This window comes from Helianthus annuus, chromosome 7 (assembly GCF_002127325.2).
Source record: "Helianthus annuus cultivar XRQ/B chromosome 7, HanXRQr2.0-SUNRISE, whole genome shotgun sequence".
Lineage (NCBI taxonomy): Eukaryota > Viridiplantae > Streptophyta > Magnoliopsida > Asterales > Asteraceae > Helianthus > Helianthus annuus.
The window spans coordinates 10,353,961-10,376,764 of record NC_035439.2 but is presented as its reverse complement, the minus strand read 5'-3'; the positions used below and the strand labels follow the sequence as shown (position 1 = coordinate 10,376,764).

Genomic DNA, 22,804 nt, shown 5'->3' with positions numbered 1-22,804 from the left:
CAAATCTATTCTCTTTCTTCATTTTTTCTTCTCTTTCTTCATTTTCTCTCTCATCTTTCATCATTTTGGATATTAAAAAATACATTGACTGTATGTTACATCTTTTTGGCTATTAAAAAAATTGTAAGAGTCTTTTTCTTGCAATTCCATCAAAAAACGTAAACATAAAAACATGAAAATGTAACATAGAAATGTTATACAAAAAATATAACATGTAAAACGTTACATAAATATGAAAACATACCATGTGTAACAATAACAAAAACCACTTTATGTAACACATTGTTTCTGTAAACGTCTGTAACAAATAACACTATGTTTCTATACAACAAAAAAACCCACTTTTTACATGATCAAAAAATGTAACATGCACCTTCACCACTATCTTCAACCACCTACAAAAACCCTTTTCTCCTTCACTATGGCAGCAGCGGTTCTGTCAAGAAAAAAAACTTCAAATAATAACAATAAAATGTAACAATAAAAACAGAGTATAAAACTTTCATGGATCTGAACCCAGCAAACATGAACTATCAACATGGATGTTACACAAAAATTGTAACACAACTGTGACCAATTTACTTTCTGTTACATAAAAATGTTAAGACCCAGTTGTTACACTCTATGAATTCCCCTGATTTTTGTAAACTAGCATTAGCCGTGACCAATTTACTTTCTGTTACATAAAAATGTAAAGACCCATTTGTTACACTCTATGAATCCCCATCACTTTTGCAAATTAGTATATTTCATGTAACAAAAATTCACTTTATTTTTATTATACACAACCCACCTTGCAAAAAAAAAAATTAAATTAAATCCCCAAGAGCTACACATTACAGGTATTTTATCACATATTTGAACATAAATTACCAAAGATCTATCCAATCAATGGATTTTGAAATAGCAATAGCAGTTCAAACATTTCATTTCCAAAAAAAACATTTCATTCCGTAAACTAAATGAAAAATGATGAGAATTATGAGTCATGTCATCTGTACCTTGAGGCGAAGTGCAGTGAAGAGAATCTGAACTCGAACTTCACCGGTTTGAGGCGGCGCAACCTTCACATCTTCAATGACTAGCGGCTTGTTAAGCTCATACGCCACCGCAGCTGCATCGGAAATTACAATCGGATTAAACTTCATGGGGTTTGAAAAGAAACATGATGGATCCAGATCCAGATGACGGGTCCAGATCTAGATCTTGACGGGTTTAAAAGAAACATGATGCATCCAGATCTAGATTTAGATGGCGTCTATATGGATCTGATGCTCATTTGTTCCTCCGATTTCATTTGTGATTTTGTTTTATCTATATTGGAACAAGAGAGAGAGATTGGGGAAAGTGTGGTAGAGAGGATAGATGAATGAGGAAGATGGGATCTGGTGAGTTTTTTTATAAATTGGAGAGAGAGAAAATGTATTTAGTCAATAGGGTAAATGACGAAATTACCATTGGCTTCATCTTTATAATAAAGTGATGTGGCTAAATCCTAGCCACATATGTGGGTTTCTTGGGTTTAGTCAACTGGAGTGGGTTTTCTCCTTATAATTAGCCTATATATATATATATATATATATATATATATATATATATATATATATATATATATTTCTCACAAAAGATCAATTTCATTACGATCGAAGTCTCGGGTTTACAACGATACAACGAAAGAACGATTACAAGAACACAAGACTTACAAAAATAGGAATACAAACAAGACTTTTTAAATATGAAAAGTACGAAGAAGCAGGGCGTTACAGTCTCCCCTCCTTTAGGAAATTTCGTCCTGAAATTTATTCAAGAGGAAGACTTTGGAGAACAAGCATCTTGGCTAAAAGAGTCGAGATGTAGTATAAGTAAGAGCGTATACAGGTGTGTGAATTTAAACAGTTTTGAATCAATTTGGAGACGTATACATATGAAACGTGTCGTGTTAAGAGGAAAATCTTGGTACAAAAATGGTTTGTATTTTGATGAAAAGTGAGATAGTTCGTATAGAAGGTTTTCAAGGATAGTAAAACTTCACATATTTGTCAGAATTGTTTATCGAGAGGAATGAGAAGGTTTGGTAAATAAAGTGATAACGGTCTACTAAGTATGTTTACACAAGAATAAAGAATAGAAGGATAGTTTTAAAGGTAAGGAGGTAAGTAAGGATTCGAACGTTTAAACAGACTTGATTGTAAACGGGGGCTCGTACAAGAACGAGGTATAATGGGGAATAATGGGAGTATAAAAGTGGACGATTGATTTAACGAATGTGAGTATGAGAATAGCATAAGTATCGGGTAGACAAAAGTAGTACGTTAAGAATAAGGTCTCGTTGTGGATAATCGGATATAATGCGTTTGCAACGTGTTTGTGAGTTGTTAAAGTTTTATATTAGGTCTAAAAGGTCTACAAAACACTGAATTTCACATGGCAGGTTTTACGAAAGTTTGGTGGCATGGTGAAAACACTTATATATAGGAAGTACCGGCGGCGTATCCACCATGTTTCGACCATGTCACGTCCGCCTCGTATTCGGTGTCATGTTATGTTCCGTGTCTTACCATACACAGTAGTACATTCTGTGGTTCTCATACGCCTATCACTATAATCCCGTGTGCACCGCGATTATTTTGATCGTCGCATGATCCGCATAGCTTGTACTAGTTGTGTATAAATCAGGGTATACATAAAAAAAAGAATAAGAAGGTGTGTGTATATGAATATAGAATATAAGCAAGTCCATGCTTAAGTACGTATGGGACCCACGTAAGCGAATCCCTCGGATTCCACTCGCATGCGGGTACAAATGTATGAATCATGAGTATGTATGAAAGTATGAGCATAAATATAAGTTTAAGTCTGAACATTCATGTAAATATGAGTATAGACTTAAAACGTACAAGTAGTTTGAGTATAAGTATAAGCATAAAACGTATGAATATAAGTGTAGGTACGAATAAAAAAGAAAAAAAATTACGTATATAGCGTACGTTGAAGCATAACGAATTCGGGTATATAAAACGCTAGAGAGATTAGAATATGTAAACCAGATGATATGAGCGAACTCGTCGGGAGGTATCGTTTAAAACGTGTACGATGATTTACATACATAGTTGTTTAAGCGAAATGTTGAGTTTATCGAATCAAAATAGATTGAGTTGATATGGAAGGTAGAATATAGCTTGTAAATGTAAAGGAACATAAAGTACCCATTGGTTATGCAGAACGTATTTTGTAATGAATGAAATGCTACTTTTGTTTTAAAAGAGTTTACGTATGTTGAAGATTGTCGGTCCCCATGAAGTCTTCTAGCCCACGTGTTTTGAAATTTGAACGACAAATTAAGCGGTGTAGAAAAAGGTTTTAGAAAATAACGGGTTTGTTTCATTTGCATCAAAACAAGAAATTTTTGAATTTTGAAGGTTCTTGTGAAAACGTCGATCCTTAGAAAAGAAATTTAGCAAAAGGACGTAGTGATTGTTTAAAAAAAATATTTTAACAAATGATTTGTTGATTTTGAAAGGCGTCTTTGGTGAAATGATCGTATAATATCTATAAGATCTTATAAGTATATGAGAGAGTTGGTTTGAATTCCGATTGGGAATGAAAGTCTTTAGTATGGTGATATAACGTGAGTGTGTGTTTTAGTGATTAAGTCGAATATGAAGTTCATGGGCAAGAGATTCATTGGACCGATTAAATTAACAGGTAGCATCTCGTAAGGTTTTGAAATTTGGGTAATAAAACGTTTTAAGACATGATTAAGAATCTCGCGTATATGAGTTGAGTGAAAATAGATTGTAGGATAAGAAGTACACTTGATAAAACAATGTATTTTGAAATCGGTATAAGTAGGTATTTTGAATAATGATAAATGATTTTGGTATAAAACATGATCGGGTTTGCATAATAATATATTTTGAAGGAAACTTTTTTTTTGGTAACGATCACCTAGGTAAGGGAATCACCCCTAACTCGTTGGCGATGTCGTTTTAAGAAAGAGGGAGTGGAGTTAATCGTCAAGGTAAGGAAATCACTCCTATCTCGATGATATGTCTCCACTTGTCGTTATAAGGAATATGAATTTAAATTTTATGAAATCATGCATATGTATAAATGTATGGAAAATATTCAATATGTTGTGTGTGTGAGAAGAAAATATCAAAAGTAAATTTTGAATTTGAAAGGTCGCATCGTATAAGATAAATAATAGAAACACACATTTGATTAAAATTTGGATGGTTCCAAAACGGAACTTTGACTAACCAAAGTGGTCGAAAAGTCTTTCGAATTTGAGGAGCATGCTTTGGCATAATAGGTGGAATACTCTCTCCGAAAAGTCGGTTAACGGTATTTACCCTTCCGGTTACTACATGTCCCAAATCAATCGAAATTTCGAGACTTGGCGGGATTTATAAAAAAAAATCAAGGAGTGGAACTAGTCGACAAGGTGCGGGTTTCACGCCTAACTTGGCGATTTCGTATCCCAAGTGTGGTTGGTACTCGTAAGGTCAAAATTTAATTTCAACACTTTGACGAGGGTCCACTAGAATTTGAAATTTGAATTTCTCCATCAAGGCGAGGATTTCACTCCTATCTTGATGGTGAATTTCATGTAAAAGGAAGAGTAGATGGATTGAGAGTTGTTCACAAAATTGTGGGTTTAATGCCTATTTTGGTGAAGTCGCCTCGTTTGTGTATTACGAGTGGTTTCGATTTTTGTATAAACGAGTAAAAAGACGTATGTTCAAAATAATAATAAGTATAAGCGCATAAAGCATCTCAAGAAAATAACACGTAAAAGACATTTCAAGAATAGCACATAAAGAATGGGACAATACAACAAGTATTAACAAATAATAAAATAAGTATTAACACAAAAGTGATATATATGTTTAAAAGGTCAAAAGAAAATAAATAAGGAAAAAATAAAGTATCATGCAAGTGGTTCAAGCAAAACATAAGAATAAAGCTCTAGAACTATAGACTAGGTAAAAAGCATGGCAATTTTTCCTAATTCCCTATAGTTATGGCTCTGATACCAATCTGTCACACCCCAACTAATGGCGGAAACATCGGAGTGAGACGAAAACAAGATTGCAAGAAACTTCATAACACTATTTGTAACAATAATTAAATAATGGATTTCATTTCGTTTCTAAAAGTCGATTACAAAGGTTAAAATCAAATACAACAACTTGATATATAATATGTTCAATAGAAGAATACAACAATCAAGTACATTAACTTAAGACGTCTAAGTGTGTATCTAAGCATCATCACTACTTCAAATTCAAAGCGTCGTCATCCTCAACCTGTAAAATGTTTAAAATAAAGTTCAATACAAAAGCAAAGGCGAGTATACAAGTTTTGATATACGTACATAGCATAAAAAGATGATTAAACAATTCCTCATAGCAAGCATGTGATACAAGATAAACCTTAAATTTCGCAAGTATCTTAACATATCAAACCAATGATGAAACGCAATATGCTCATGACATAACCACAAGTCTACGGGCGGTGCGTTAATCCTATAGCGCTATATATGTCACAGATATGCTCGTACGAAGTTAATGATAAGTCTAACATAAGATGTAATTAACCCAAGTTTAAAGTATCAAGCAATCACCTATACAAGCATGTTATAGGAATGTTTGTGCATTTAAGTAAAATGTTTATGTGTAAGTTTTGGTAAGTAAACATGTTACACCCCAAAAAGTGGTAAACGTAAAGAGGGGAATTCGAGTATACTCACAAAGTTTGCATATGCTTTCCGATTATCCAATAGTTTACGAGCAATGAGATTAGGAGATCAAATGTATAAGGGTTGAAGTTCAAGATAGGTTTAGAGTCGAGATTCGGAATTTAAAACATAAGAATATAACATATGAAAATAATCACCTAGTACATATGATACTTGTTCTTGACACTAGGAAACTCTAAGGAGTTTAAATGTTTTCATGGAACAAGGTTCCATTAGAATCATGACAAGTTATCAAACTCTATGGTGATATAATCTAGTACCTTGACATATGAACACTAGTTCATCATCAAAGATTCGATTATTCGGATAATATGTTTATGTATTATATAGGTTATATATTATGTATTAATATATCCAATAGTTCAAGCATGAGGTAGAAGATTAAAATCTTCATTTAGGTACCTCTAAATTTCATAGAAATCATGTAAGAGGTAGGAAGAACAAGTCTTCCATTTAGGCATCTCTAAGTGTTCACCACTACACTTGATGTAAAAACTTCAAAGAGGGTCATGAACTACAAGTAATACAAGAATATTAAATACTAATCTATGAGAAATCGTCAAGCAATGTGTGGATTTTATGTAGGACAACCCAAGTTAATCCCTAATCACACATACATCAAGTCTTGGACTTGAACATCACTTGTTGGTTAAAAACCCTAAACAAAACAAAATGTATGTCAGGTTTAACCTCTGATTTTGAATGTCTCAACCGTGTTTTTAAGCCTAACTAACCATAGAAGTGGTTATAAGCATAAGGACATAGGTTTGAGATGAGTTAGACTCAAGTTGAATAAGTTTAGTAAAGATTAGATGAAATCAGAAATGAACAGTGAACTTTGGAGCCTTTTTGGCGACGTTCCAGGGACTTATTTACTGTGAAAAACCCATGGAATCGAAGCTAAGGTCAATCCAACCACATAGGAAAAAGAATGAGGTAAAATGGACTAGAAACGAGTGAGTTATGCTCACTTTAGTGAAGCTTGCTGAATCTGCTCGAACTTGTATTTCCAGCTGAGTTTTGAGAGGTTTTTGAGTGTGTTTAAGGGTTTTAAAAGTGGAAAAGTGGCTGAGATTAGAGTGGTATTTATAGGGAAGGATTAGGGTTTAAGTTGGTTGGCATTTAATATGTTGTTGGAGGTTGAAATAATTAAAAAAAAAAGAAACCAAAACTGCCATTAAAGGTTATCCAAACTGCATGGCTGTTAACAGCCTTGTATTATTCTTATTTTCTATCATGATAACATATCATTTAGGTTGTTGTGCCTATTATATTTGTTAGACTAGTGCAAAATATAACTAACTATGAAAGCTGATGTGTGTAAAATGCAACATATAAATCACATCAATTAAGGCATAAAACTAACCCTTTTTAAGTACTAATGTTGGAAAAAGAGTGTTTTTGTCTTCCTTTCGTATTTTCAGGATGAAATGAGCTCAAAATCACAAAAGAAGCAAAAAGACAACTAATTCTACCATAAATACAAGAAAAGGAACAAAAGTAGACTGCCCGGACCCTCAACGGCACCTCCCAAAGCAAAGGAGAAGAAACAGAGTCTGAACACGCCCCGTGTCCAGCGAACACGGGGGCGTGCCCAGGAAGCAGCAGAAAAGACAAACCAGTAGAAGCTTCCATTGCCAACCACGGGGCCGTGTCCAGCGGGCACGGGGGCGTGGTGAAAGTACAGCAGGCGCATTAATTGTAATTCGCAATTACAATTAATGAAGAGAGAGAATGTCAGACGGGCACGGGGCCGTGTCCAGCGGACACGGGGCCGTGTCCAGCCTTCTGTTCAGCCTATAAATAGAGGAGCTTGGCTTCATTTTCTCTCATCCCTTGGCACACCACCTCTCTCACACTTCATCCACCACCCACCACCACCATAACACCATCATCCACCACCATCATCCATTGTCCATCGTAGAGTGTGTGAGTCGTCTCGGGATCCAAGATTGATCGTAAGAGTTCTTGACAATCAAGGCCATGTTTGCCTAAGTCTCTTACATCACTTGGTGAAGACAAGTGTTTAGTATAATACTTTTTATTTTTAATCTTTTGCACTTTTTATTTGGTTTTGTATTAATGACTTTAATAACTAGTTACTTATGTTGAAGGTGATCTTTCCTTATCGTTTGTCCGTGGTGTCTTGGCATTATTTTACTGTCTATATAAAATAAAAGATTTTCACCATTCATATCTCCACGGTCTATATGGAGGTATGTTGGCTACCTGGTCGGGGGTTAAGGGAACGGTTTGGTAAGGGTCTTGCCCTTGTTCAGCGTTTAGAAGTCCTGCTTGGGACCTGGGTCAAATTTAGTAGGATCTCCTTCAATGCCCATAGGTATTGGATGGCGGGGATCCAAACTCTTTGACCCCCTCATAAGTTAACTACTATTAATACTATAACCCGGCTATTTAGGACTGTATCCCTGCTGACTCAGACTAGTTAGCCGAGGGTAACGTCACCGCCAAAAGCGGGGCCTACCACAATTTGCATTAATAACTTAATTAATTATCTTTCAATAATCCGACCCTTTAGGATTGTATCCTTGCTGAATCAAACTACTGGGTTGAGGGTAACGTCGCCTTCAAAAGAGGGGCCTACTACAATAACTAAGATAATCTCTTAAACAAGTGCAAAAGTGCAAAAATAATCAAAGGTTATACTAATACACATGTCGGATCCAAGTGATTCATCTTGTCTATCTGTTTTTATTTTATTTTTATTTTTCAGCATTTAGGTAGTTTTTATTTTCTTAGTTTAAAAAACATTTTTCTAACCTTTTTGATTTGATTAGACGTTGAGGATAAACCGGTATTAAAAGCTCTTGTGTCCTTGGACGACCTCGGTATCTTACCAACACTATACTACGTCCATGATGGGTGCACTTGCCCATATGTGTGTTTAGTGTTAGTAAATATCGTGTTTTATAAATTTAAAACTTGGTTAAAAGTGTAAAAAGGGGCTTAAATATATATCAAAAATATATACACACCGACACACATCAAGTTTTTGGCGCCGCTGCCGGGGACACAAGGATTTTAAGAAAGTTAGGAATCAACGGCCTAATCATTTTTTTTTTATTTTTCTTTAATTTTTTAGGAATTTTCTTAGTTTTTCAACTTCTGCAGAGCTCAGCACGGGGCCGTGCCTGGTCGGACACGGGCCGTGCTCAGCATCGTTACTGGCAGTTTTTTGTTTTTCAAGTTACAGAAGGCTGACCACGGGGCCGTGCCGGTGCAACACGGGGCCGTGTCCAACTTCCAGTAACTGGGATCTGAAAAACAAATCACTGTAACTCCGACCACGGGGCCGTGTTCGTTCAACACGGGGCCGTGGTGAACCTTCTGACCAACATTCTTTTCTGTTTTTATTGCAGGACTTGGAACCCGACGCCAACCTCACGTAGTGTATGAGCTCCAGTTCCAATAAAGACATAAAAGAACCATTAGAAGAACCCGAACGCTTTCTCAGAAAAAGGTTAAAAGCCAAAAACCAAGAGAAGGTTTCGGGTGATCCACCTCCAATGGCGGACCAACGTACCCTTATGGATTATCTACGGCCCACCGTAGGTAATCTAGGCGCCGCTATCAATGCTCCGAATGTCGAAGCCAATAATTTCGAGCTTCGACCGCATTTGATACAAATGCTCCAAAACTCCGCAACCTTCCACGGGCTTGCGGACGAGGATCCCCATCTACATATAACTAATTTCTTAGAAATATGTGATCCCTTTCGGATCAATGGAGCATCAAACGACGCCATCCGCCTCCGTATGTTTCCATTCTCACTAAAAGACCGAGCTAAAGCTTGGCTCAACGCCCTCCCAGCTGGTTCGGTAAACACCTGGGATGAACTAGCCCAAAAATTTCTATATAAGTATTTCCCTCCTGCTAAAACTGCTAAATTAATGGCTGAAATTAATACATACTCACAAGAGGACGGGGAATCCTTATATGAAACTTGGGAAAGGTTCAAGGAGCTATTACGCAAGTGTCCCCATCACGGCCTCGCAATATGGCAACAAGTATCCACTTTCTACAATGGATTGTTGCCACACACTAGGCAGACACTTGATTCTAGCTCCGGGGGACTTCTAGGTAACCGACGCCCACATGAAATATATAATCAGATTGAGGAAATTGCTCAAACCAATTTTCAATGGCACACCCCCCGGGGAAATAAGTCTATCGCCCCGGGCGCCCATAAGGTCGACGAAAGCACTTCTTTACAAGCCCAAATTGAGGCCCTTTCTTCAAAAATAAAAAAATTAGAAATGACAAAAACAGTCTCGGTTATGGCTTGTGAAGGGTGTGGTGGGTCACATGAAAATTGGAGTTGCATGAAAGAAACGGACGATCAACAAGAAATGGTAAACTACATTGATAATAGACCTAGGCCGTCGGGTCCTCCAACGGGAACTTACAACCAAGGATGGCGAAACCACCCAAACCTTGGTTGGAGGGAACCCGGCAATAGTAGTAACCAACAAACCCAACGAACAAACTTTCAGCAATCAAGAAATGAGTCACAAAATTTCACTCAACAACAAGGTGGACGAGAAAGGCTCGAAGATACTATATCTCGCCTCGTCTCTGACACTGATAAGAAAAACTCGGAAAGATTTCTACAATTAGAGTCTAATTTTAGGAATCAACAAGCTAGCATTTAAAACATAGAAAAACAAATAAATCAAATAGCTCAAAACTTTTCCGAGAGACCGCAAGGCGCATTACCTAGCAATATCGAAACAAACCCAAAGGCGCAAGTTCACCTCATCACACTACGAAACCGCACCGTGGGGCCTGCAGAAGTACCGCCACCTACGGAAGAAACAATGCCAACACCTCTGCAGGAAAAGAACTCTCCTCCATCACCAGAGCCTACCAAGGCTCCTCGAGTTCCGTATCCCGGTAGGTTAATTCGTCAAAAGACCAATGAGCAATTCGCAAAGTTCGAAAGTCTGTTAAAACATTTGCATGTCAATATTCCTTTTATCGAAGTCCTAACCCAAATGCCCAAATACTCTAAATTTATGAGGGACTTCCTTACCCATAAAAAGAAAATTGAAAATTTGCAATTAGTTAATTTAGGCGAAGAATGCTCTGCCCTCGTACTCAATAAACTCCCCCAAAAGAAAATCGATCCCGGAAGTTTCACGATTCCATGCTCAATAGGGGAATCACCCGTTCGCAATGCCTTGGCCGACCTAGGGGCTAGCATTAACCTCATGCCCTCATCAATGTTCAAAAGGCTTGGCTTGGGAACCACGAGCCCTACAAAAATAAGCATACAACTCGCTGATCGATCCGTCAAGTTCCCACAAGGTGTCATCGAGAATGTCTTGGTAAGGGTAAGCAGATTCATTTATCCAGTTGACTTTGTCATACTCGATATGGAGGAAGACACTGAGGTCCCCCTTATACTAGGGAGACCTTTCCTTGCCACAGCACAAGCAGTGGTAGACATGAATGACGGGACACTCACTTTGAGGTATGGGGATGATGAGGTGAAGTTCGGAGTTGGGAAGAGAATAGAGGACGACGACCCAGTCAATTACATGAAGGTTATTGATTCAAGCCTGGATGCCGCTCTCCGACGGTGTAACATGGGAAGCCAGGCATCCCACTCAGAAGATATATAACCTCGACTCGGGTCTAGCCAAGGACCCTTATAAACGTGGCGCACCACGGAGGCATTCCGCGGAACTATCCTTAGTTTAGTTTAATCTTTTAGTTTTTGCAGAATAAAACACACTCATGGTGGTAATGGATGAAAAAGGGAACGAGAAAAATGGAACCATGCACGAAGAACAGAGCAACCCGACAAAAATCTCCATCACAGAAGGCTCAACACGGGTCGTGCCCAACCAACACGGCCCCGTGCTGAGCCCCTGCAGAAAATCACCCAGTTCAGGTAACTGGACACGGGCCGTGTTCAGCGGACACGCCCCCGTGTCCAGGCTTCTGTTTCAATTCTCTAATTTTTGTTACTGGCACTTGACCACGGGGCCGTGCCCGGTCAACACGGGGCGTGTCCAGGATGCCAGTAACATAAATCTTTGCTTTTTAACCCACTTTTACACATTCTAATCAACCAAAAACATTATTTTTGGACACATTGAGGACAATGTGTAATTTAAGTGTGGGGGGATGCTAAAACCTTGAAATTTTGCAAAATCCTAAACACAAGCCTTACACAAAACTCTATTGGAACCGCTAAACACCCCAGATTTTTTCAAAAACTTTTTTTTTTTTTTACTTGTCTTAGTTTAAGTTGGGAATAACAAGTTCTAAAAAGGTTATATTTTTACAAGTTTACAACCGATAGCGTCGTGATAAAAAAAGAACCAACATAAGAAAATTATGAAACGGCATGACAAGCTTAGTTAAAAATTCGATTATATATACTTGGTCACATAAAAACCCATTCCCACAAAAGTGAGTTTTGAGCCTTTATTGAGCATAAAAATATACATATTTAGACTAAATGCTCATTTTTCGTTTCTTGTGTGAATAGCCGCTTGGTTCTTACAAATCTAGAACTTGCCACGACGATACATTCCCGGTCCTTACCAACTTAAACCCAAGTAAGTAAATGATGGAGGCATTAGGACTAACCATTTTTCTTTCAAAACCATTATTTTTCAATTTTTTTTTATCACCTACCCAAAATCCCCCTAGATAGCCCCTTTGAGCCTAAACCTTTCATTTCATTACCCCAAAACCCTTTTTACCCACCAAAAACCTTTTTATTTTTTTTACCCTTTATTTTAGTAACAAGCTCGCTTTTTCGTAAACTCACCTTTTTATGTGACGATCAAAAAAAAAATGATGATGAAGTCAAAAACAAACAAAAGCTATAAAAAAGCTTGTTTGGAGAAATACTTCAAAATAAAAAGTCACTAAAAACAAGGTATTTTACGAAAACCGACGCTTTTTACGATTTTCGCCCTTTTTACTAACCATTAACCCAACCACCCACCTTTAACCCAAGCCTAACCCTTCACCCCAAAAGTCCTCTTGATATTTACAAAGGTAAAAAGTTAAAAAGGAGGAGGATTGATTGCTTGGCAAGCCTATGGAAGGCATAAGTTCCATACCGCTCTCGAGTAATTCACTAAAAATATACATCTTCGGCCGAGTGTTGAGTGATCTCCCGTGAGGTATGTGAACTTGTATATAAATGGAATTTTAATAAGGCATGCTATGCCCAAATAAGTAATTTATCTTATGAAAAGTTCAAAATAAATCATAACGAATAGGATTGTAAATAAATAAAAATAAAACCTATAAAAACCTTGGATTCCCGACACTCTAGGACAAGCTAAAAAACTTCTCTTCTACCTATTCCATTTGGGAGTGTAAGCCATATTTAAAGAGTTTTGCTTGAGGACAAGCAAAAGTTCAAGTGTGGGGGTATTTGATGTGTGTAAAATGCAACATATAAATCACATCAATTAAGGCATAAAACTAACCCTTTTTAAGTACTAATGTTGGAAAAAAGAGTGTTTTTGTCTTCCTTTTGTATTTTCAGGATGAAATGAGCTCAAAATCACAAAAGAAGCAAAAAGACAACTAATTCTACCATAAATACAAGAAAAGGAACAAAAGTAGACTGCCCGGACCCTCAACGGCACCTCCCAAAGCAAAGGAGAAGAAAACAGAGTCTGAACACGCCCCGTGTCCAGCGAACACGGGGGCGTGCCCAGGAAGCAGCAGAAAAGACAAACCAGTAGAAGCTTCCATTGCCCACCACGGGGCCGTGTCCAGCGGGCACGGGGGCGTGGTGAAAGTACAGCAGGCGCATTAATTGTAATTCGCAATTACAATTAATGAAGAGAGAGAATGTCAGACGGGCACGGGGCCGTGTCCAGCGGACACGGGGCCGTGTCCAGCCTTCTGTTCAGCCTATAAATAGAGGAGCTTGGCTTCATTTTCTCTCATCCCTTGGCACACCACCTCTCTCACACTTCATCCACCACCCACCACCACCATAACACCATCATCCACCACCATCATCCATTGTCCATCGTAGAGTGTGTGAGTCGTCTCGGGATTCAAGATTGATCGTAAGAGTTCTTGACAATCAAGGCCATGTTTGCCTAAGTCTCTTACATCACTTGGTGAAGACAAGTGTTTAGTATAATACTTTTTATTTTTAATCTTTTGCACTTTTTATTTGGTTTTGTATTAATGACTTTAATAACTAGTTACTTATGTTGAAGGTGATCTTTCCTTATCGTTTGTCCGTGGTGTCTTGGCATTATTTTACTGTCTATATAAAATAAAAGATTTTCACCATTCATATCTCCACGGTCTATATGGAGGTATGTTGGCTACCTGGTCGGGGGTTAAGGGAACGGTTTGGTAAGGGTCTTGCCCTTGTTCAGCGTTTAGAGGTCCTGCTTGGGACCTGGGTCAAAATTAGTAGGATCTCCTTCAATGCCCATAGGTATTGGATGGCGGGGATCCAAACTCTTTGACCCCCTCATAAGTTAACTACTATTAATACTATAACCCGGCTATTTAGGACTGTATCCCTGCTGACTCAGACTACTTAGCCGAGGGTAACGTCACCGCCAAAAGCGGGGCCTACCACAATTTGCATTAATAACTTAATTAATTATCTTTCAATAATCCGACCCTTTAGGATTGTATCCTTGCTGACTCAAACTACTGGGTTGAGGGTAACGTCGCCTTCAAAAGAGGGGCCTACTACAATAACTAAGATAATCTCTTAAACAAGTGCAAAAGTGCAAAAATAATCAAAGGTTATACTAATACACATGTCGGATCCAAGTGATTCATCTTGTCTATCTGTTTTTATTGTATTTTTATTTTTCAGCATTTAGTTAGTTTTTATTTTCTTAGTTTAAAAAACATTTTTCTAACCTTTTTGATTTGATTAGACGTTGAGGATAAACCGGTATTAAAAGCTCTTGTGTCCTTGGACGACCTCGGTATCTTACCAACACTATACTACGTCCACGATGGGTGCACTTGCCCATATGTGTGTTTAGTGTTAGTAAATATCGTGTTTTATAAATTTAAAACTTGGTTAAAAGTGTAAAAAGGGGCTTAAATATATATCAAAAATATATACACACACACATCAAAAGCATTATGTATTTGGATGGGTTAAACGTTGAAAAAAAAAGATCTAAAAGCTGAATTGGGGTTTCGATTGCAGACATCTGCCATCATACATCTTTTATTTTTATTATTTTTTTTGTTCCACTTAGGTAGGGATTACATTATATGATAAGTAATTTTAATTGTGCACATGACCACCCATTTAATCAAATGATACATTATGGTGGGAGGTTATTTAAAAAAAATAATAAATCAACATGAAGGCTGCATGCGATCGGAACATGTTTAGGCAGTTTTAAACCTTTTTTTTTTACTAAAGACACATATTAGTTACTAAATAAAGTGTTACAAGATGATGGATGTATACTCAACATGTTAGGAAGGTCTAAAAGGTATAACAAACGTGTTTTAATTACTAATATGTGTGATAAAATACATGTGTGTATCAAAATGTAACAAGTATGTTTGATTCATGATTTGGTACGATCAAGTGAGAAAATACATATAATTTAGTCTTGTTACGATCATTGTTACGAGTTAAACTTACGTTTTAAGCGAATTATGAATCATGTATCAAACATTGCACGTATTCAATGAGTATATATATTCTCATAAAAGTTCAATTTCATTACGATCGAAGTCTCGGATTTACAACGATACAACAAAAGAACGATTATAAGAACACAAGACTTCCAAAAATAGGAATACAAACAAGACTTTTTGAATATGGAAAGTACGAAGAAGCAGGGCATTAGAGACTTGGATTCACATCCTGTGCCCTTTGTTCACCCCTCTTTATTTGTTTCTTTAACTCGATCTCCCGCTCCCGAGCGGTGTTAATGATTTCTATGAGGGTCTCGTACTTCGAAGGAGTAATGAACTCCCGATATTCAGCGCTCAACATATTATAATAATAGTATATCTTCTGCTCTTCGGTAGTCACTAACTCATCAAAGAATCTCAATTTATCCATGAAAATACCCGTGATCTTATCAATTGATTCTCCCTTCTGCCTTAACTGGATGAATTCCTCCTTGATTTTGTTGATGACTGCCTTGGGACTGTGGTGTTTAAGGAATGGTACCTTAAACTCGTCCCACGTCATGGCCTTTGCAGCTTCGGCTCCAATCTTCTTCTTCTTGTTGTCCCACCAATCCTTGGCTTGACCCCTTAACTGACCCGTCCCGTAAGCCACATAATCGCTTAGGTCACAGTGGGTCCTTTCAAATACCCCTTCGACATCACTTAGCCATCTTTGGCATATTATCGGGTCAACCTCCCCGTTGTAAATTGGCGGTTTACACGCCATGAATTCTTTGTATGTGCACCCTTTCCGATCTCCGGACTTTTCCTTCACTAGGTTGACATTGTCTTCCAACCTTTTAATCTGCTCTTCAACTACTGAAAGCACCGTATTTTGGATCTTGTCTATAAAAACGGATAGACTATTCTCGATTGCCTTTCCTACCTCTTCGGCAATCACCTCTTTCATTTGTTCGGTGACTATCGACACCTCATCATTGTTACCCTTTTCCGTCATCTTGAAACTGAAATGTTTATACCAGTTGTTAAACATTTCATTTATAACATATACTTTATTCGCTTCGGTTTAGCCAAGTTCATAACTTGCTTTAACCGTTCTTATTTAGTGCACTTTCCGGGTTTGAGTGTGTTAACACGCTCCTCCCGTACACATCCATTCACATCTCTTTTCTAACATTTAATAAATCTAGCAAAATAGCTAATTCTTACCGGATGTTTGATCAAGCTTGAACCAAACACACATTGTTATCAACCTTGAGCTCTGATTACCAACTTGTAACACCCGTCTCATTTGTTTAATAATTTTCCATAAAATACGCATTTTTTTAAAAAATGCATAATTTCTAAAGTTATACAACATGATAAGGTTTAATGGCGATAGTATCTTAGTTAACTAACATCTAGTTTCAATATCTAAAAACGATAACATAAGTGTTTACAACATGAACATTGTTTACTACAAAGTTAGATAAACACGGAAGCTTCAAAAAGTGGTGTTCGGTTCATGTTAGTCGCTTGATCTTTACCCATCCTAAGTTCAAACATACCTACACTGTAAATTTATCACAAACGTTAGTATATGAGACCCTAGAACCCGTCTAAACGGACCCGAAAGCTCAAAATCATCAAATGACCAAAATAAAATTTTTGTTTGGAAGTCGACCGTAGGCTACGGTTCATAGACCGTAGCTGACGGTTCACCATATTACTTCAACCAGAACTTCTGGACCGTAGGCTACGGTCCAGGACCGTAGCTTATGGTCTGATCAGCAGATTTTGTTTGTTTTCCGTTTTTAGTACGAAACCTTCATAACTTTCTATCCGTTTGTCCGATTTACGTGATTCTTTTTCCTACGCGTTCGTAACTAAATTACCAACACATCTATCATGATCATTTAATCAAAGGTTGAGCTTACGGGCTGAAAGGCTAATAGTCCCTTATTTGTTTATTCGACCCACATAATTTTTTTGCACTAATTCTAATACCGATACTTTTATGGCCACAAGGCGCATTTACCCATCTTCCGGGGCTTACGATCACGAGCGTATCATCACCAACTCTATGGTTTACGCTCTCATGATTCAAATCACCAATTGATCTTTCAACATCTACATACTAACTAATTAACACCCAATTATTCGACCCATTTGGCTCATTTATGGAATCCTCCATTTCTAATGACTATCAAACAATTTCCAATCAAGTTTGATTCGATTAGCTAGGTAGTGATCAACGTCACTTCTACTAATGCTACTATTTCTAATAAACATAAATTCATTCGACTATAATATTCAAGTAACATGGTGTAACGAAACGAGTTACATACCTTCAAAGCACACCCTTCAAACGCGTGTCACCACCGGCTTGTCCGCTTGACGTTTCGGTTTCCTTTCCTATAGAGTTCAACCGCATATCATTTAGAACTCTTTTCTTATCATATAACGCATAGTTCTCCATATTATACAAATATGCATTTTAGTTCAAATTTCTAATTTTAAGCCTTCTTTTAGGCATTTTTACAAACACCTTAAAGGCGTAATTTCACACAATTTATGATCAAGTTCATAACTTGTCATTTAGCCAAGATTAACATCAATTAGGCAAGTTCACATTAATTTTAACATCAACAAACCTGAAATTGCTTCATAGAACTCAAATTACACTAGAATAACAATCATAATCCTAGTGTTTAACATGTTTTCTACAAACCCCACTTAACACCTTTAATGGTGATTATGATTTCACATGTAATAAGCAAAATTTCAACAAGTGATTGACTAGGGTTTATTCCTAGACACAATACCGTTCCAATTTCATCCAAACAACATTCATGCAACACAAATTTCGAATTTCAAGTTTCCATTAAGAATTTTAGATGGAACCATTCAATGAAATTTCACCTACCTTATGTTCCCTTTTCAGAGGAGATCGCTATTCTATGCTTGGATTTCGATTTGGAACAGAAATTGGCCTTCAATTTGAACAATTAGCATGAACTAGGGTTTGATGGAGGTTCTTGGTCGCCCCTCTAAGTTTTATTCGAACCAAACACACACTCAAAGTGTATGTTTGGTGTTTTTATTTTGTTTTAATAAATTAAGTTTCAAACTTAGCAACTTTGGTCCCCCAACTATTGTGTAGTTCATATTTTTTGGTGTTTTAACCCATTTACATGTTACTACAAGACTTTTATCTAACTAGGTTATCCTTATTTCCTAGTTAGTTCATTTTGTTTATTCACCGACATTGTATTTATAATTAAAAGGTTTATATTTTAGGGGTGTTACACCGTCACTCCGCCACACACCACCACCACCACCACCCAGTCACCCCGTCACTCCGCCACACACCACCAACCCCGCCACCCACCTCCACCTCCTATTGGCTTTGATACTTGTAGATCGATGAAACATAGGCGGCTAGGGTTATCAGACAACGATGTCGACGACACGAGGTCTATGGCTGACGACGGTGGTATACGTTTGCAATAGATCCATCGATTGGAATGGCGGTGGTGGTCAGAGATGGTGGTGAATCACGTTGATTGCCAAACAAACCATCCAATCGAACAGATCCAGAATGGAGTCCTTCATTTGATCTAAAAGTTTAAAGAAAATGAAAACACTAATTTGGTCAGCTGAAGAAGAAGAAGATGAACGAAGTTGAAATGGGTTGAAATGGTTTTGGTGATGGTAATGCAGGTGTTTGATAAATAATATAATAATAATAATAAATATGGGGTAAGATTACCAAAATACCCTTACCTATAACAGTCAAACAACCGTTGACCGTTAACAGGGGGTAAAAGTGCAGCGTTTTCCATTAGTTGGGGGGGTCAGAGTGCGAAATTTCCATGGGAGGCGGTTAGAGTGCCAATTGGCTCTAACCCCGGAGGGTAAAATTGCGTTTACTCAAGTAGTTTGGAGGGGTGAGAGAGAGAAGGGGAAGTGCATGTGATATTAGTTTTTTTTTAAATAAAGGTAAAACAGTAAATGTATATGGATATAACAGAAAAATTAACATCGTTAACTTTTTGAACAATTGCTGAAAGCAAAAAAATTGTAGTTGCGGACTAAAACCATAACTTTTAAAGCTTACTTAGTTAATGTATAAGTCTAAAATTTGACCCAAACCATAATCTACCAAGTAAAATAAGATGTAACAGGTAACCGGAGAAATTATTGTCTTACTTTAAATATGTTTTTTTTATATTTTCTTATTATTTAATTTAATTTATATATTTTTTGAATTGTTTTTAAATATGTTTTTTATATTTTTCTTATTATTATATAAATATGGTTAGCGAAGCCTGATGAATAGTGATTCTTGCCACATCATTTTGCTTTTGCTTCAGTCCATGTGTTTTCTACCACACGTGCCACACATCTTGAAACGTGGTTTGATTTGCACACTGGAGTTTCACCATCTCTTTCTCCACAAACCGCCTCCTGCTTCTTCCGATCCACCTCCACCGCTTCATCCTTCCCGATTTATGAAACTCCTAAGCAGATCCATCGGTAACCACCAACCTCAGGCCACGTGAACCACCAACGTTTCCTTCTAACATGATGAAACCCCTGAGTAGGTACAATAGTCGCCACCTGCTTTCGGGTCATGATGGTGATGTTTGCGCACCTGATTTTATCTCGGCCACTCTTTGATTTTGTTTTTATATTTGAGGATGTGAGAAAGGCGTATGAGTTCTTATCGATGAAAGCTTATGACATTTTTCTTTAGTTTTCGTCTCTATTTCAAGAACAATGTTTGGGAACATTAAATATGAAGGTCTGGGTTGTTCGTTTTAACCCTCATTCGAGTTTGAGGCTGTGATGCTCAGCTGAGCTTTAGAGGCTATGATGGTTGCCTGAGCCTCCATTGTGAACACCTGTTAGCTTAAAAATTGCGCACATGAGGTGTTTGATAAAATGCATTTATGAGTTGGTTGTTGAAATATGGGTTGTTCATACCTGTTACCTTAGAAAGTCTCTATTGTGAACACGTGTTAGCTTAAAAATTGTGCACATGAGGTGTTCGATGAAATGCTTCAGTGGGTTCATTGTTAAAAATAAAGTTTGTTCATTTTAACCCTCACTCCCTTTTGAAGCTCTGATTCCTACTTGAACTTTGAAATGCTTTCATAGGTTCATCACCTATCTTCATGATTGTTGGTTGAATCTATGATGTTCTTTCTTAGTTGACTCTGCGAGGAAATGACGTGTCTGATAATGTTGCTTTCCTTCACTGCATGAGATATAGCTGAGGTTCGGCGATGATGAATCTGTAACACTATGTCTTGGCGTGGCAACTGAGATGGCTGGAAGCAAGCAACCAGATACACTGCAGCCATGATTCTGAGCCTGAACTCACTCTAAATTTGTGTGAAAGGGGTAACCGTGAGTTGTCACGGTAGACCAATCTTGCCGGTAAATTTTTAAATGCACAAACTAGATTTTCAATGTTATTGTTGCCTTACATCTTTAAATAGATAGATAATAATATAACATAATATATATATAATATGGTTATATGACTTATGGTTGTTCGGGAAATGTATAGAAATTAATTACTTTGAGGGTTGTGATGAAAGATTTTGTTGTCCATGCGAACTGTATAGAAATTACTTAACTGATTTTCAGGGTTGTGATGAAGGATTTGGTTGCTTAAATATGTATAGACAATTTCAGCTTTGGCGTGAATTTTCTGGCTGTTTATTGGTGCTTTTGCAGGGTGTTGTCTGGGTTTACTCCTTTTTAGCTGCTTCATTCTTATAGGCTTTTAGATGATTATTGGCAGACATCTAACCAGGTATGCATCAATACTTCAATTCTTCATATCCTTACAAACATGTTCGAAGAACCCTACAAGTTGTTAGGAACTGTAATGATGTTCCTATGTTGACATGCCTCAATTTTAGAGACACACAAGGTAGCTACTCAATTTAAAAATTAAAACTTTATATTACCATTCATTCAATGATTCTGGCTTTCTTGAATTTTTCACATGGTAACTTTCGATTGCATCTTCACTTAGTAGCTAGATTGAACTACTTTCAATCACCATTGAAGAAGTGTCTGTTTGAAGGTTGTTCATATAATCATATCACCATTGCTGTTGAAAACACCCATGATGGTGTTTCATATGCTGTGAAAATAGCTCCATTAACCACAAGAGCTCTACAAGCCGAGGTTCCTAATCCTCTAAACATCACACCATATACATCATTTGTGACACTTTTCTTGAAACGCTTCATAATCTCATTATACTTACTTTAGAATTAGTACGAATTTATTAGTTCTTAAAGTTGGGTTTTAAGTTTTGCAGATGACAAAGATCACGAAACCGAATCAATTGCACCTGCGTTTTGTAATAGATAGTTACGAGTTAGATCGCAGGTTAGTTGAATTTGTTTTTATGTTATCTTCAATTCCACGTGGAGGTGGGTATCAAGGAGGAGATCGTTGGCGCAACGCCGGTGATATAGGTGACAAAGAAAGAGATTGGCCTCGCTCAAATTCGCGTATTTTGTTTATTTTTTGGATCCACTCATGAGTACATTATACAAAACCTTGCTATGCATATAATGAAAATCTTGAGATTACACGGTTGTATTTATAATTTTATTTAACACTGAGAATTGACTTACCGGGTTATGTTCTTCATCAGCCAATTGATATTCTTTTTGTTCTTGAAATTGGGTTTTAAGCTTTGCAAATGAAAAACGAATGGGAAAATGAATTGATTATATTTGCATTTTGTTGGTGGTCAGATCGCAGGCCCACTTTTCTTGGCCATAGTTGACACCACATTTTGTTTGTAAGAAGTAGCAGCTCAGACTATAGATTATGTGGGCTGTTAGAAAATTTTTAAGGGCAAGACAGGAAACTATTAATTTTTTGTGTATATATATTATACTAATGCTAATGATGTTACATATAGCTAATGTCTACAAGGCTCATACCTACATTACTCTTTTCTCTTTGGAACCAGGTCAGTTGCCGCCGCAATGCGCGGTCGAAAATAAATGTTTGAATCTGATTTAGCTTTTTTTTTTCAGGTTATAATGAGTTCGTGTTAAAATGGATTATTTTTTACTGGTAAAACCGGGTTTGGTCACACCAAGCCAACGTGTCAACATATTTTGTACATTCTCTCTCTCTCTCTCTCTCTATATATATATATATATATATATATATGTGTGTGTGTGTGTGTGTGTGTGTGTGTGTGTGTGTGTTTTATAAAGTTTGATGTGCATTTTATGATTACTGAAAAGATATTATTAAAAAAAGAGTAAACTGCCATTTTGGTCCCTGAGGTTTGGTTACTTTTGCCACTTTAGTCCAAAACTCAAACCTTTTGCATCTGGGTCCCTGTGGTTTCAGTTTTATTGCCATTTTGGTCCA

General features: G+C 37.1%; 1 protein-coding gene, 1 long non-coding RNA gene and 1 other non-coding gene across 3 annotated transcripts; 1 reads left to right on the top strand and 2 right to left on the bottom strand.

The window, feature by feature from the left end:
- Positions 1-256: 256 nt before the first annotated feature.
- LOC110866155 (alcohol dehydrogenase class-3-like) lies at positions 257-1,415 on the bottom strand. Its single transcript, XM_022115454.1, has 2 exons — positions 1,002-1,415; positions 257-436 (listed from the first exon to the last, which is right to left on the bottom strand). Exons 1-2 carry the CDS (start codon positions 1,146-1,148, stop codon positions 314-316), a joined length of 270 nt encoding a protein of 89 aa, XP_021971146.1. The 5' UTR covers positions 1,149-1,415; the 3' UTR covers positions 257-313.
- An 8,254-nt stretch (positions 1,416-9,669) lies between these two features.
- Positions 9,670-9,776, bottom strand: LOC118480763. Its single transcript, XR_004863740.1, has one exon. It is a non-coding gene; the product is annotated as a small nucleolar RNA R71 (small nucleolar RNA).
- A 9,962-nt stretch (positions 9,777-19,738) lies between these two features.
- LOC110867675 lies at positions 19,739-22,061 on the top strand. The gene is made up of 2 exons (XR_004863112.1): positions 19,739-20,827; positions 21,131-22,061. It is a non-coding gene; the product is annotated as an uncharacterized LOC110867675 (long non-coding RNA).
- The last annotated feature ends 743 nt before the right edge of the window (positions 22,062-22,804 follow it).